At 39.1% G+C, this 15,039-nt stretch overlaps 1 protein-coding gene across 4 annotated transcripts in view; it reads left to right on the top strand.

Annotated features, from left to right (window-relative positions):
* LOC140900045 (patatin-like phospholipase domain-containing protein 2) overlaps positions 1–15,039 on the top strand; it is a 43,834-nt gene that overhangs the window by 13,616 nt on the left and 15,179 nt on the right. For all 4 annotated transcript variants that reach the window (XM_073316598.1, XM_073316586.1, XM_073316576.1 and 1 more), the window contains 4 exons: positions 4,298–4,507; positions 5,732–5,792; positions 11,167–11,382; positions 14,766–14,898. In XM_073316598.1, the coding sequence (XP_073172699.1) occupies positions 4,298–4,507; positions 5,732–5,792; positions 11,167–11,382; positions 14,766–14,898 (620 nt within the window). The remainder of the gene's footprint in view (positions 1–4,297; positions 4,508–5,731; positions 5,793–11,166; positions 11,383–14,765; positions 14,899–15,039) is intronic.

Here is a 15,039-nt window from a genome sequence, read left to right as displayed (position 1 = left end):
AGATTTCCAGCGATTTGGCCCAATGCTTTCTTTTCTAATTCAACTTGAAAAGTTCAACAAAAGAGACTTGGATTTGTCCGTATTTCAGTGGATGTGTGTTGAAGATTTCGAAATGCAGCTCATTCAGTTAAAAAGCTTAGAATTGTGGGCATCAAAGTTTGGAGATCCGTAGAGTGCACTTAAAGCTACCGAGAGAGATCATGGGGCCTCTATTCTGACCTGCTGGATGTCCCTGCCAGTGAAATTTAACTGTTTGAAGAAAATTGCGTTTGCAATGCTTTCAGCATTTGGATTCACATACCTGTGTGAGCAGGTATTTTCACATATGAAATCTGTCCTTCTTAGGGCCAGTTAACAATTGATCACTCAGAAGCCTCTGTGCAGCTTAAACTATCCAAATATGTGCCAGACATTGGAAAACTTAGCAAGGAAAAGCAAGGGCAAGGATCACACTAAACTGATAAGATCTGCATTTTAATTTAATTTTAAATGAAGCTTCTTAAACACTTAAAAAACCTTATTTACTTTACATACAACAATAGTTTAGTTATATATTATAGAGAGACCTTCTAAAAACGTTAAAATGTATTACTGGCACCGAAACCTTAAATTAGAGTGAATAAATGAAGACTTGGCACACCATTTCTGAAAGGTTGCCAACCCCTGGTCTACATCAAATCATTGCAAGGAGCCATTGCTTGGAATGGCTCAGGTTTTCTTGCAACACACATGCCACACTTATTCTCTGCTGCCCCTCCATTCCCCTCTTTTTTAGTAAAAGAGAGGGAAGTTTAAAGCCAAACAAGTTATTGCAACATTATAATTTAACACAAACAAGTCAAACATGCATGTGCATTGTGGGGAAAAAGTTAATCTTACTATCTTAATCTTTTTTGTGGTAAACCATAATGTTGCATCAGCTTAGTTGTTTTGCTTTCATCAGCCTATTTTTTTTTTAGTAAAAATGGGGAAGAAGGAAGAGGGTAAAGTGTTTGAAGGAAAACTGAAGGCATTTCAAATAATGGTTCATTGCAGCATTTTGTTCTGATAGCCTTTATTGGGATATCTCTCACTTTTAAGAATGGCCTTGAAATATGTTGCCTTACAAACATTGTTCCTTGGGACTTGCTGAAAGATAACAACCATTAAAACATAGTCTCTCCTTCGTATTTAAGTAACATCAAAGAGCAGCAGTGTTCAAGTTGACTCAAAAGCTGCCTTATGCATGTTTCTAAAGCTTTTCTATATCCTTACCTCTTTAAGCTGGAGCAGAGTGTTATGAAATAGGACGTTGGACTGGATCCAAGGTTTAGGTGGATCCAGGCTAATCTGGCTGTTCAGTTCTCGTTGGTTGGACAATAATGTTATCTAAAAGGGCTTAGCTCAAACTACAAAAACATACAAGTGTTGATTCTCTGAATATCCTCCCTGTATAAGAAGGTGACTGCCTCCTTTTGACCTATTCTGCCCAATAAAGATTCTATAACAGGCTCTTGCATTCTTGTTTGCAGGGAGATGGAAGTGAAAAATTGAATGTGTCTGTGTCAAGGTGGAAACTTTCTTGAGGACTCCAAATGTTTTGCTTGAGCAGTTGCGCTCTCAGAGCTTGGGGCGGCAAAAATCCTAGAGCCAGCCCTGGTCAGGAAGAGGAGATTTAGCTTGCTAATTTGTGGAGTCAGAGATTTTATAATTAAGGCCCCAATTCTGCAAACATGTATGCACATCCCCAAGTGTTTCCCAGTGAGGGGCTTGAGGCTGAAAGACTGTTGCTATTATAAGCCTCATTTAACACACAACCACCATACTGACAGGTTTCAGAGTAACAGCCGTGTTAGTCTGTATTCGCAAAAAGAAAAGGAGGACTTGTGGCACCTTAGAGACTAACCAATTTATTAGAGCATAAGCTTTCGTGAGCTACAGCTCACTTCCTCAGATGCATATCGTGGAAACTGCAGCAGGCTTTATATATACACAGAGAATATGAAACAATAGCCCCGCAACCTGAAGCACTCACCAACAACCACATACCACACAACAGAACCACTAACCCAGGAACTTATCCTTGCAACAAAGCCCGTTGCCAATTGTGCCCACATATCTATTCAGGGGACACCATCACAGGGCCTAATAACATCAGCCACACTATCAGAGGCTCGTTCACCTGCACATCCACCAATGTGATATATGCCATCATGTGCCAGCAATGCCCCTCTGCCATATACATTGGTCAAACTGGACAGTCTCTACGTAAAAGAATAAATGGACACAAATCAGATGTCAAGAATTATAACATTCATAAACCAGTCGGAGAACACTTCAATCTCTCTGGTCACGCAATCACAGACATGAAGGTCACTATCTTAAAACAAAAAAACTTCAAATCCAGACTCCAGCGAGAAACTGCTGAATTGGAATTCATTTGCAAATTGGATACTATTAATTTAGGCTTAAATAGAGACTGGGAGTGGCTAAGTCATTATGCAAGGTAGCCTGTTTCCTCTTGTTTTTTCCTACCCGCCCCCAGATGTTCTGGTTTAACTTGGATTTAAACTTGAAGAATGGTCAGTTTGGATGAGCTATTACCAGCAGGAGAGTGAGTTTGTGTGTGTATGGGGGTGGGGGGGATGTGAGAAAACCTGGATTTGTGCAGGAAATAGCCCAACTTGATTGTCATGCACATTGTGTAAAGAGTTGTCACTTTGGATGGGCTATCACCAGCAGGAGAGTGAATTTGTGTGGGGGGGTGGAGGGTGAGAAAACCTGGATTTGTGCTGGAAATGGCCCACCTGATGATCACTTTAGATAAGCTATTACCAGCAGGACAGTGGGGTGGGAGGAGGTATTGTTTCATATTCTCTGTGTATATATAAAGCCTGCTGCAATTTCCACGATATGCATCTGAGGAAGTGAGCTGTAGCTCACGAAAGCTTATGCTCTAATAAATTGGTTAGTCTCTAAGGTGCCACAAGTACTCCTTTTCTTTTAACCACCATACTGAAATTCCTCTCTGCTTGAAACTTTATGAATGTGCTCTCTTGTGGGACAGTGATTGGTAATCAAGCAAGACCTCTTTCGGATATGAGAATTCTGGATAGAAGTGTAGAGACTTTTCACATCTTGAAAAGCTGGATTTTTCTGGTAACATCTTATCAAATATGGGATATTGTAGAAATTCCAAAACGATTTATTTTAAGAGTTCGTGCATAGGAGTCTTTTGAGAAGGCTTGTTGGTGAAATTTGTAGCCATTTGCCTTGAATAGTTTAACCTTGGAGCTGGGTGGTCTTTGTAATCTGGCTCAGAAGAATTTAGCAGCATCACGTACACCTGACATTCCAAACCAATAAACAGTATCTCGTAAACAAAAATTCTGAGAACATTTTTTAATATTGCAGAACTATTCTACAACATTAGTTATGTTTTCTAAAATTGTACCTGAAGAAATATGAAGTTTAAGGTTTTTACAGCAATGTTAGCTTGACTGTGTTTCATCCTTTTGTCAGTAATATTAAGCTCTAAGATTAGAAAACATTACATATGTGGAACATGTCTAAGTTAGAGGTGCAAGACAAAATACCAAAATATTTGTCAAAATACCAAAATTGGCAGTTGGACTTGGTGGGATCAGGTGTAGAACCTGAAACCACTTCTTAAACTCACATTTTTAAAATGGCTAGCTCTTAAGATAGTATAATTTTTTAAAGGTTTCTAGAGTGTTAAGGTTTACTTGCAATTTTTTCCTTTCTAGTTGTTTGTGGAGCTTTTTTATAATAGCCTGAAATAGTTTTTTCCAAAAGTCTAACATCTTTTATAGTTAGGAAAGCGGTTACTTTATTGCCAAGGAACTCAACTTTAGCTTCCAGTACTTAGAATTTTGTTTAAAGAGTTGATTTCATCTTGTGTTTTTCTTTTGTGGGAGAGCACTGTGGGTGATTCTGGGATTGTGTCCTGTTCTGGTGAAGCGGAGGAAGCTCCAACCTTGCCTGCTCTGTGCAGAGCAGAATTATGACACAAAGCATGAAGCAATTTCTTCTCTATTACTATACTTCAAGCATATTTATTAACAGTATTCTAGTTTGTCAGAGAATTAGGAAGTATGTTGGCTTTAAAACTGCAATAAGGAAGCATATTTTTATACAAAATCAAAAAAATTAGCCTCTGTGCATATGCAGAGACAAACTACTGATTTTAAGTTCTATTTTAAAATCTTAGATGCTATTTAACTAATACAGGGAGTTTGGTTGTGTAGAAATAGTTTGTCTGGCATTAAAAGCTCCCTTTTTTTATTATTCTTTTCAGCGTTATGTTGATGGTGGAATCAGTGACAACTTACCTCAGTATGAATCTAAGAATACCATCACGATTTCTCCTTTCTCTGGGGAGTGCGATATCTGCCCAAAGGGGAACTCTGCAAACTTCCATGAAATGAATGTTACTAATACCAGCATTCAGTTCAGCTTAGGGAACCTTTACCGTCTAACACAAGCACTCTTTCCACCAGAACCCAAGGTAATACATATCCTCTTACATGGTTCATAATTGAATGTTTTGCAACAAAAGGCCAAAATTGTTGCGGAAGCAGTTAGTGATAAGGATCTTAGTTTAACATCTAGCCAAATAAGCTTTTCTGATGGCTTCTGGTGTTGCTTCTTTTCTTTCATCACTTCCGTGAATACTTAATTTTTTTATGTTAGTTTTGCTTTTCAAGATGAAAATAAAATATTTTGCTCTTGGGTTCCTGTGTTTACATTTCTAACACTGCAAGTTACTCTGTATAAGCATTAGTGTACAAATCTAAAGTAGAGTGTGCAAGGTTATAACCTGTTCATACCCAGCCACCAACCAGCACAGGCTTTGAAACTGGTACTATTAAAGCTAAAGGTCTTCAAAAATCTGTTGATGCATGCATGATGCAGCCAGAACAGCTCAAAAGTGGTTATTGACCACCACAGAACTTGTCCTCTTTCTGAATGGGGACTGCTGAAGGTGTCTGGGGATGGGAGGTACTAGACAAAAAAGATGGTGTTTTAATAATCAAATACCTGATAACTTTGTATGCTTTAAAATCAATTTTTTTCTTGCTAGTTGCGAACAAACACTCTTGTAGGTGATCAGTTTATCTATATTCTGTTCTTAAACTTTTCTGCTTACATAGGCTTTAAACATTCTGTTTCTTTTTTTGTTTGTTTGTCTAGGACTTCGAAAATGTGCAATACTAGGTGGCCTGGTGGTTCAGCTGGTAACACCGGTTATCTGGGAGACCCAAGTTTGGGATTAATCATGAAATTCAGCCTCCCTGGGAGAATTGCAGAGTTGGCTCTCTTTAGTTTTCAGAAGTGGCAAGGGGAGGGAGTTGAGAGGGGTGATCTGTGTGTCTGATCAAAAAAGCTACTTAGGGAGACAGTAAGGAAAGAAGTTTTTTACAAGCTTAATATGTTTGTTTGATGCTCTGGTACAACTGGAAAAGCACTGTTATAAGTTTAGCAATATCTTGATCAATGGCATATGTTTGCAAGTTGAAAGATGTCTTCATCTAGGTATCGTCACAGCACATGTGAATTCATCGCTTCAAAACTTTTATTATAGTTTGACAATCTTAAAGTCATGGGAATTGTCTTCCTTATATGACTAGTTTTAAGTGAATACAGCAGCCATTCGCTCTGTAAACTGGTGGTTTTCACTTTGAATCTTTCTTCTGATGGCTGACTGACTTGCTGTACCCTGTGTTTGCAGGTACTAGGAGAAATCTGTGAACAAGGATATTCAGATGCACTTAGATTTTTGAAAGAAAATGGTATGTTAAATTTGTTTGTCATTATCAATACTTAATGTGACTCTCTACTTATTATTATTTTTTTTTGGCAGGTTAAAACAAAGCTCCTTTGAGACAAAGTGAAGGTCATCATGAAAAGTTAACAAGAAGTTTAGTTCAGCCATTCAGTAGGCAATAATCTTTTAATAGTAATTTACTTGAGCAATTTTATTAAGTTAGTGAAATTGCTGTCCTCATGCTGTTGTGTGAGGTCCTACCTTAAGTCTGATTTCCTACAGTCTGATTCTCTACTGTCTTTCATACCTGTGCAAAGGAGAGGGGGGTGTAAAATGACACCAGTTAAGAGTGATAGACTGTTATACCCACTTTGCACAGATTTAAATGACTATTCAAAGACACAAATATTGTAGAAGTGGAGTAAAGGAATGGGTGTACTTTTGAGGAATATGAGAACGTGAAATTGGGAGGCTTTCATAATCAAGAGCCTGATTGTCTTGTAACTTCCCACTGAACTTCAGATCTGTCTGCAAAGTCAGAGAAATAGAGCCTATAGTCCTGTTCATGGATAAAAAAGCTTATTGACTGTAGCATTCTTAAATCTATTTGTTGGGACTTAAATATTTGTCTCTCTCTTAGAAATGTAACCTGGAAAAGTTTTTTGGGTGCTAGATAAAATACTGGGGGTTATGGTTGAAGAGAAATAAGATACTTGAAAATGAGATTAGAAAATTTAAGATTTTCAGTGGCACTGGTATCCTAACATAGTCAAGAAGCCTCTGAAGTTGTATAATTAATGTATTTCTAAATGTAGAGGTTAAATGTTAACATATGTTGATACAAGCAACATGTTCAAAATATGACATTTTGTGTTCATAAAAAAGATGGAAAATCTAGATTCTGGTAGGAGAGTTCCAAGATAAGTGGTGAATGAATTGCTTCTGGTCTGTGATGCGTTTTGACAACATCATTTCTGTACTATGTCTGATATTTTAAATTGACATTGTTGCTCTTATAACTGTCATCTGTAGTGGCAAGTGATTGTCCCCTTCCTTATGTGAGGCCTTCTCTGCACTAGAAAAACAGATGTGCCAACCACTGTTTGGACACCGTTGCTTCCCTGTAACATACCGTGCATCCACAAACACAATAGGTCCCAACAGTGCATAGTCAGTCATGCTACCACTTGGCTTACACTTGCTCTGAGCAGTTGCAAATCACCACCACATCGTCTACCGGCATGTCAGTCTCTGTTGGTGCACTGTTGACATATATATCAAGAGATAGTACAGCAACTGCATTTGTGCAGTTGGCCCTCCCAGTGTATTCCCAGAACGCTTCCGCACACATGCAAAAATAGAAAAAATGTGGCATAGGATGCCTTGTATGGATGCATTGCACTATGGCAATTTGCATCAATATAGCTGTGTAGTATAGGCTTAGCCAAATACAGTCATTCCCTTACTGTAACTGCTTTGCTGTATGTAACAGTTCAAATTCCATGAAGAATTTTCTGCTTGTGAACTTGGTGTTGAAGTTAATTAGATCTTTAAGAAACAAACAAACAAAAGGTTGGTTAACAATGGTCTGATACCATTAACAATTGATCAAAATAACAGTAAGTATATATGGAAATCAGAAGCCTTCCTGTGAATTATTACAGTAACAAAATCCCCCACATCCTCCAAAAAAATCATTCCTCAATCATTATCTTCCTCCTGAAAGTCTGCCTATAGTTGAAATTACCGAATGTTATCAAAATTGGATACCTTTTAATAAACACTTCTCTATATATTTAGTTTCACTTCAGCCGAGAATTTTCACATATCTACATTATATACTGTTGCTTTTGGTTTTCCAGCAGTACCTGTAAGTGCAATATGCATTATATTGTCACCTAACTCAGTTCTGCAGCTCTTGTATGCAAACAGAAATACTGCATAAACAGTGGCTTACTTTTGCTGCTCTTTTAGAAATTGAGAACTCAAAGAACATTTTTGGATACTTAATTTTGCACTCAATAGCTAGCACTATTTTCAGAAAGAACTTTGCTAGACGTTTTGGCAGTAAGATATGGGAAAATATGCATCTGTACCACCTTATGTTGGGCACAGTTTCTCAGGATAAACAGTTGGGCTCAGTCAGTACTTGGATACACCTTGAAAGTGTTGTAGATACAATAAGTAGCACTAGGTCCTTTGGGAGCTTGTGTCCCAAAATAGAGTGCAGTGGCATTGACTCTCAGATGAGATGTAAAATCAAAGTGCTGGGTCATTTAAAAAACTTATGGCACATTTTGCAAGCATAGACGGAAACAGGTGTGCAGCAGTCACCACTGATTTGGTTGACTTAATGTACCCCCCTCTACACACATGCACATCATTTGAAAGCTTATTATGTCTCCCTTAAAATGAGGTATGATGTGGACCTGACGTATACTGTGGTTTCTTTTTTGCATGCTCTTAACTGATGGATTCTTTCAGCTTGAGCTTCAAGCTGATGCCCTAGTTCAGCTTTGTCTGTCTTTCTCATTGTTCCATCAGCATGGGAGAGGGACAGAGGCACAGGTCCTATTGGGTGACACAGGTCCTATTGGGTGATCTAACCTTTGCCATTGAAATATCATCTCTGCATCTTGCTAAAGAAAGGGCTCTGTAGAAAACAATTTCTGTATTGATAGCTGCTGTGATTGTTCCTACCTTGCCAGACTTAAATTTGGTCTTCTTGGCCATCTCAACAAATGTTTTGATGCCAGATTTCTTGACTGGACTGAGGAAGCTACATGTCCCATTAGAATCAAGTGCACCTCTTACAAATCTCTCTATTTGTTCTTCACCAAGATCTGCTATTTTTGGTAGAGACTTTCACAACTGATATTACATGCAATCCAGTAAATATGTTGATGATCACCTGTTGATGAGATTTAGGGTCAGATGGGTTTGTCATATTGTTGATGACATGGTTGGTGAGAGTTGTAACATGGTCTTCATTCCTATTCATTGCAGAGGCAAGGACTTGTTTGCATACTTTGTCTTCACTGCTTCTTGTTAGCCCACTTCTTTCTCTCCTAGCTTTTGAATAGTCATAATATGAAACTGTATTGTCACCTCTAACATAAACACTGACCTGTGCATAAGTGTCATAGAATTAAAAAGCTAATGTCTAGAATATTTCGAAGGGTAATATTGCATGCATAGGCAATTATATATTAAAACCTTCTACTAGGCAGACTACTGCTACATTGTATAGAGAAACATTACATTAGGAATTCACATACATTTATAATCTAGCAACTATGCCAGCGATGGGCAAACTATGGCCTGCGGGCCACATCTGGCCCACGGGACCGTTCTGTCCGGCCCCTGAACTCCTGGCCCCTGCCCTGCTGTTCCCCCTCCCCTGCAGCCTAAGCTCACTGCACAGCTACAGAGCCTCGGACTGACCCAGAGCTCTGTGCTGCACAGTGTGTGGCTGGCTCCAGCCAGGCGGCATGGCTGCCTGTCCTGGTGCAGCCATGCCGCCAGCCACCGGTGCTCCAGGCAGTGCAGTAAGGGGCAGGGAACAGGGGGGGTTGGATAGAGGGCAAGAGAGTTTGGGGGGGTGGTCAGGGGCTGGGGGTGTGGATAGGGGTCGGGGTGGGGAACAGGGGGGTTGAATGGGGGCAGGAGTCCCGGGGGGCAGTCAGGAAGGAGAGGAGGGGTTGGATGGGGTGGCAGGAGGCAGTCAGGAGCAGGGGTTCTGGGGGCAGTCAGGGGACAGGGAACGTGGGGGTGGATGGGGGGGAGTCAGGAATGAGAGAAGGGGTTGGATGGGGTGGCAGGAGTCAGTCGGGTTGGGGGCTTCGGGGGCGGTCAGGGGACAGGGTAAGGGGTGGTTGGATGGGTTGGATGGGGGAGGCAGTCAGGAAGGAAGGGGGGTTGGATGGCACGGCGGGGGAGCCCGGGGGCAGTCAGCAAGAAGGGGTGGTTGGATGGGGCAGGGGTCCCGGAGGGGCCTTCGGGGACGAGAAGCAGTGGGGGTCGGATGGGGGCGCGGACTGGGCCATGCCTGGCTGTTTGGGGAGGCGGAGCCTCCCCTAACCAACCCTCCATATAATTTCAGAAACCCAGTGTGGCTCTCAGGCCAAAAAGTTTGCCCGCCGCTGCACTATACAGTACAAACAGTGGTCAGACAATTGATTTTCTACTGCTGCATAACTTTCAGTGAGAGACTGATCTGGTTAGCAAATTTTACTTAAATATAGAAAAGAGTTATCACTTGTGATACTTTGACAGTTAAGAATATGCGATGTAAAACCATTTCAGGTTCGGATATCCCGCAATGTTGTATTTGCCATTTTTGCACATGCTAAACTGCTCCATCGTTCCCGGGGGTGTGGGGGAACTTGCCCAGGCAAAACCAATAAATTCCTTTTAATACATTGTTTGGCAGCTTTGACCAGTGAACACTGCATTAAGGATTTGAACTTAACTGAAACAATAAAAACTATAGTCATAGTCATGTTGCAGTGTTTCTGGAATGCAAAAAATGGCATTTTCTCATTTTGGGTATTGTTGTTTCACCTTACCTGCAGGCTTATATTTGACAGCTCCACATCATGCCTCCATTTAAATGGATATAAAATAAACTTGCAAATGATTTATGATGTGGGTGTGTGTTGCATGGGTACATTAAACTCCAAAAATAAGGCCCTTTTTTGCAGAATTGCTACCCGCCTAAAATGGTCGCATGCCTTTGCCAGGTTATGACATCAGTGATTGACTATATATATTCCCTGTGTAGATTCAGTTGACAGCTTTCATTTTTTGTTCATTTCCTATCCTAAAATGATATCTGATCCTGCAAAGTGTCTAAGGGTCTCATGTGAGCAAGGATTTTCAAGATCAGGCCCATGCTTACAATTTTCTTTTAAAGTCCTGCATTTCACCTCTGGTAGATGAAGTGTTGCCTGTCTGTAAAGCAGTGATTATCAACCAGGGGTCTGAGGCCCCCTGGGGGGCCATGAACAGGTTTCAGGGTGGCCGCCAAAATAAACCAGAGAGTTAGTCACTTGGCCCCAGGGAAGAAAGCCAAAGCCTGAGCCCCACTGCCCGGGCTGAAGTTGAAGCCTGCACCCTGCTGCATGGGGATGAAACCAACTTAGCTTCGCGGAGCTCCCCGTGGCGCGGGGCCTCAGGCAATTGCCCTGCATGCTATTCCCTAACACTGGCCCTGGCTTTTAATCTACTGGATATGCAAAAAAACATTTTTTGTGGCACAGGTGGGCCATGGAGTTTTATAGCATGTTGGGTGTGGGGCTCAGAAAGAAAAAGGTTTAGAACACCTGTTGTAAAGGATTCTGGGATCTTTTGGATGACAGCTGTCATAAATGTAAGTTCTTACTTTCTTATTTTCCCAGATATTCTTAATGATTCAGTTTATGTCGACTTGTCCTTAAAGAAAAACCCTCAGGAACTCATAGAGGACACTGACTTTACAAACAAGAAAACTATTCCAGAGAGGAAGGGCACAGAGGAGATATTGAAGACAAAAATGCTTAGTAACCAGCTAAAGCTAAACACATGGCCATTGGATGAAAGAATTTTTGAGCATCTACCTCCTAGACTTCGTAAAGGTATAGGCTTGGGAATATCTTCCAATAAATTTGAATGCCAGTAATGTTTTTATAAATGACTTTAACTAGTTCTCATCTTGACAATATCTTCTGATAAGAGACAATACAAAACTATCTTGCATAAGATAACAATGTAAAATCTACCATAGTTTTTAATTGATTAAAGTAACCCAGAGCAGTTCTTTAAATACAATTATAAGGTATGATCATATAAGAAAAATAAAGCTGTATTTGGTTTCAGAAACTGGCAAGATGGAAGCTAGTTTCATAAGTCACTTAACTGTAGTTTATAGAGCATAACTGAGGTGTAGTGCCATAAACGGATTAGTTTTGTGAATATATTTATAATAACTAGGGCTGTCAAATGATTAAAAAAATTAATCGCACGATTAAACAATAATGAATACCATTTATTTAAATATTTTTGATGTTTTTGATCAAAAATATTTTTGATGTTTTCTACATTTTCAAATACATTGATTTCAATTACAACACAGAATATAAAGTGTGGTACAGTGCTCACTTTATATTTATTTGATAACAAATATTTGCACTGTAAAAAACAAAAGAAGTAGTATTTTTCAATTCATTTAGTGCAAGTACTGTAGTGCAATCTCTTTATCATGAAAGTTGAACTTACAAATGTAGAATTATGTACAAAAAAATTAAAAATGTAAAACTTCAGAGCCGACAAGTCCAATCAGTCCTACTTCTTGTTCAGCCAGTCGCTCAGACAAATAAGTTTGTTTACATTTGCAGGAGATAATGTTGCCTACTTCTTGTTTACAATGTCACCTGAAAGTGAGAACAGGTGTTCACATGGCACTGTTGTAGCCAGCGTCACAAGATATTTACGTACCAAATGCTCTAAAGATTCAGATGTTCCCTTCATACTTCAACAACCATTCCAGAGGACATGCATCCATGCTGATGAAAGGTTCTGCTCAATAACCATCCAAAGGAGTGCGGACTGACACATGTTCATTTTCATCATATGAGTCAGATGCCACCAGCAGAAGGTTGATTTTCTTTTTTGGTGGTTCAGGTTCTGTAGCAACATTGGAGTGTTGCTCTTTTAAGGCTTCTGAAAGCATGCTCCACATCTCATCCCTTTCAAATTTTGGAAGGCACTTCAGATTCTTAAACCTTGGATCAAGTGCTGTAGCTATCTTGAGAAATCTCACATTGGTACCTTCTTTGCGTTTTGTCAAATCTGCAGTGAAAGTGTTCTTAAAACAAACAACATGTGCTGGGTCATCATCCAAGACTGCTGTAACATGAAATATATGGCAGAATGCAGTTAAAACAGAGCAGAAGACATACAGTTGTCCCCCAAAGAGTTCAGTCACAAATTTAATTAACACTTTTTGTATTTTAACGAGCGTCATCAACATGAAAGTATGTCCTCTGGAATGGTGGCCGAGGCATGAAGAGGCATACGAATGTTTAGCATATCTGGCAGATAAATATCTTGCAGTGCCAGCTACAAAAGTACAATGCGAACACGCCTGTTTTCACTTTCCAGGTAGGATGACCAGAGGTCCAGATTTTATAGGGACAGTCCCAATATTCATGGCTTTTTCTTATATAGGTGCCTATTACTGCCTACCCCCGTCCCGATTTTTCACATTTGCTATCTGGTCACCCTATTTCCAGGTGACATTGTAAATAATAAGCAGGCTGCATTATCTCCTGTAAATGCAAACAAACTTGTTTGTCTGAGTGATTGGCTGAACAAGAAGTAGGACTGAGTGGACTTGTAGGCTCTAAAATTTTAAATTGTTTTGTTTTAGAGTGCAGTTATGTAACAAAAAAAAGTCTACATTTGCCCTTTCACAATAAAAAGATTGCACTACACCACTTGCATGAGGTGAATTGAAAAATACTATTTCTTTTATCATTTTAGAGTGAAAATATTAGTAATCAAAAATAATATAAAGTGAGCACTGTACAGTTTGAATTTTGTGTTGTAATTGAAATCAATATATTTGAAAATGTAGAAAAACATCCAAAAATATTTAATAAATTTCAGTTGGTATTCTGTCGCTTAACAGTGCGATTAAAACTGCAATTAATCACAATTATTTTTTTAAAATTGTGATTAATTATTTTGAGTTAATCACGAGTTAACTGTGATTAATCGACAGCTCTAATAATAACCACGGTAACATGATTTGAACAATCCTATGTGAGAAATATTTCAAATACCTTACAAATTAAATCTTTAATCACTAATACTTTAATTATAATTCATTAACTAAAATTGGATAAGTAAGAACTTGAAGTCATCATCAAAACTAATGACCTAAATGACTTTTCTAATGACTAAATAAAACCCTGATGTTTCAGAGAACAAAACTTAACAGGTATGTACACTAAACATTTCTGGGTTCTCCAGCAGGAGAGTGGGGTGAGGGGAGGTATTGTTTCATGCTTTGTGTGTATAAAAATATCTTCTACACTTTCCACAGTATGCATCTGAGGAAGTGAGCTGTAGCTCACGAAAGCTTATGCTCAAATAAATTGGTTAGTCTCTAAGGTGCCACAAGTACTCCTTTTCATTTCTGGGTTAATGTCCCTAAATTTACCTTAGGTTAGCTAGGTGTCTATGGACCATTACCAGCAATTCAAAGCCTGAAATATGTGACTTGTGATTTAGGAAAACAAGTAAATTACATAAAGAAACAGAAAAATTGTGAAAGCAGAGTTGTTTGATAGACAGAACACAAAACTGGAATTTGGGAAAACCTGGGTGCTATTGCCAGCTCTATTCTGGACGTTAGGTGACTTGTCCATGTTCCCACACCAAATGTGCTTGATTTTAATCGGTCAGTAAAATAGGGATGCTGACATTTATCCATCTTTGTAATGTAGTCTGAGGTCTATAGCTTAAAAGCAAATAGAAGGGCTAAGTACTATTATAACTTTCCTCTGTAGTGTGATGCGTTTTAAATAGAAAAAGCTTGTTTTAGCACTAATATTTTGTGACATAGGGCTTGTCTAAATGAACATGTTAGTTCACAGTAAGCTAGGGTATAAATGCATTCCGCATTAGTGTGCCACCCGCTAAATATGTTGCCATGCACTATAAGTTCCCTAAAACAGGAGTTGATCAAAGCACATTAGAAAACTTTTAGTGTGTGTCAGCAAGGTCTATATAGACACTTATTGCACAGCATGCAAGTGCGGGGTAGATTTACATCCTAACTTGCCACAAACTAAGTATTCATTTAGTTAATGTTGCTTGTCAATTGTGCTTCAATATTAATCACCCTTATAGAATACTAAAAGACATCACCACACCTAGAATAACTTGTTTGAACAGTAAATTTAAAAACAAAAATGTATTCTAAAGGCTGTTTTAAAAAATCCTTATTTTCCAGCATTACAAGAAGCTTGTAAAGAGAAGAGTGGGTTTTATGCACAGCTCTCTAAACTCTTACCAATGCGAGTGATGTCTTATCTGATACTGCCGTATACACTGCCAGTGGAGTCTGCCTATTCTGTTGCTTTAAGGTGCGGTTCTATTTAAGAACTACTATAGAACTCATACTTCTGGCTCATTAAGACTTCTTTTATTCTTTTTCATTAATTATTTGTATAGTCATGACTAACAAGCTAGCAGTCTATTAAGTGTTCTGAAATGCACTGAAGACT

The sequence above is a fragment of the Lepidochelys kempii genome, chromosome 1 (genome assembly GCF_965140265.1).
Source record: "Lepidochelys kempii isolate rLepKem1 chromosome 1, rLepKem1.hap2, whole genome shotgun sequence".
In the NCBI taxonomy this organism is placed as follows: domain Eukaryota; kingdom Metazoa; phylum Chordata; order Testudines; family Cheloniidae; genus Lepidochelys; species Lepidochelys kempii.
The sequence above is the reverse complement of the archived record's forward strand: the minus strand, read 5'-3'. Positions and strand labels throughout refer to the sequence as shown.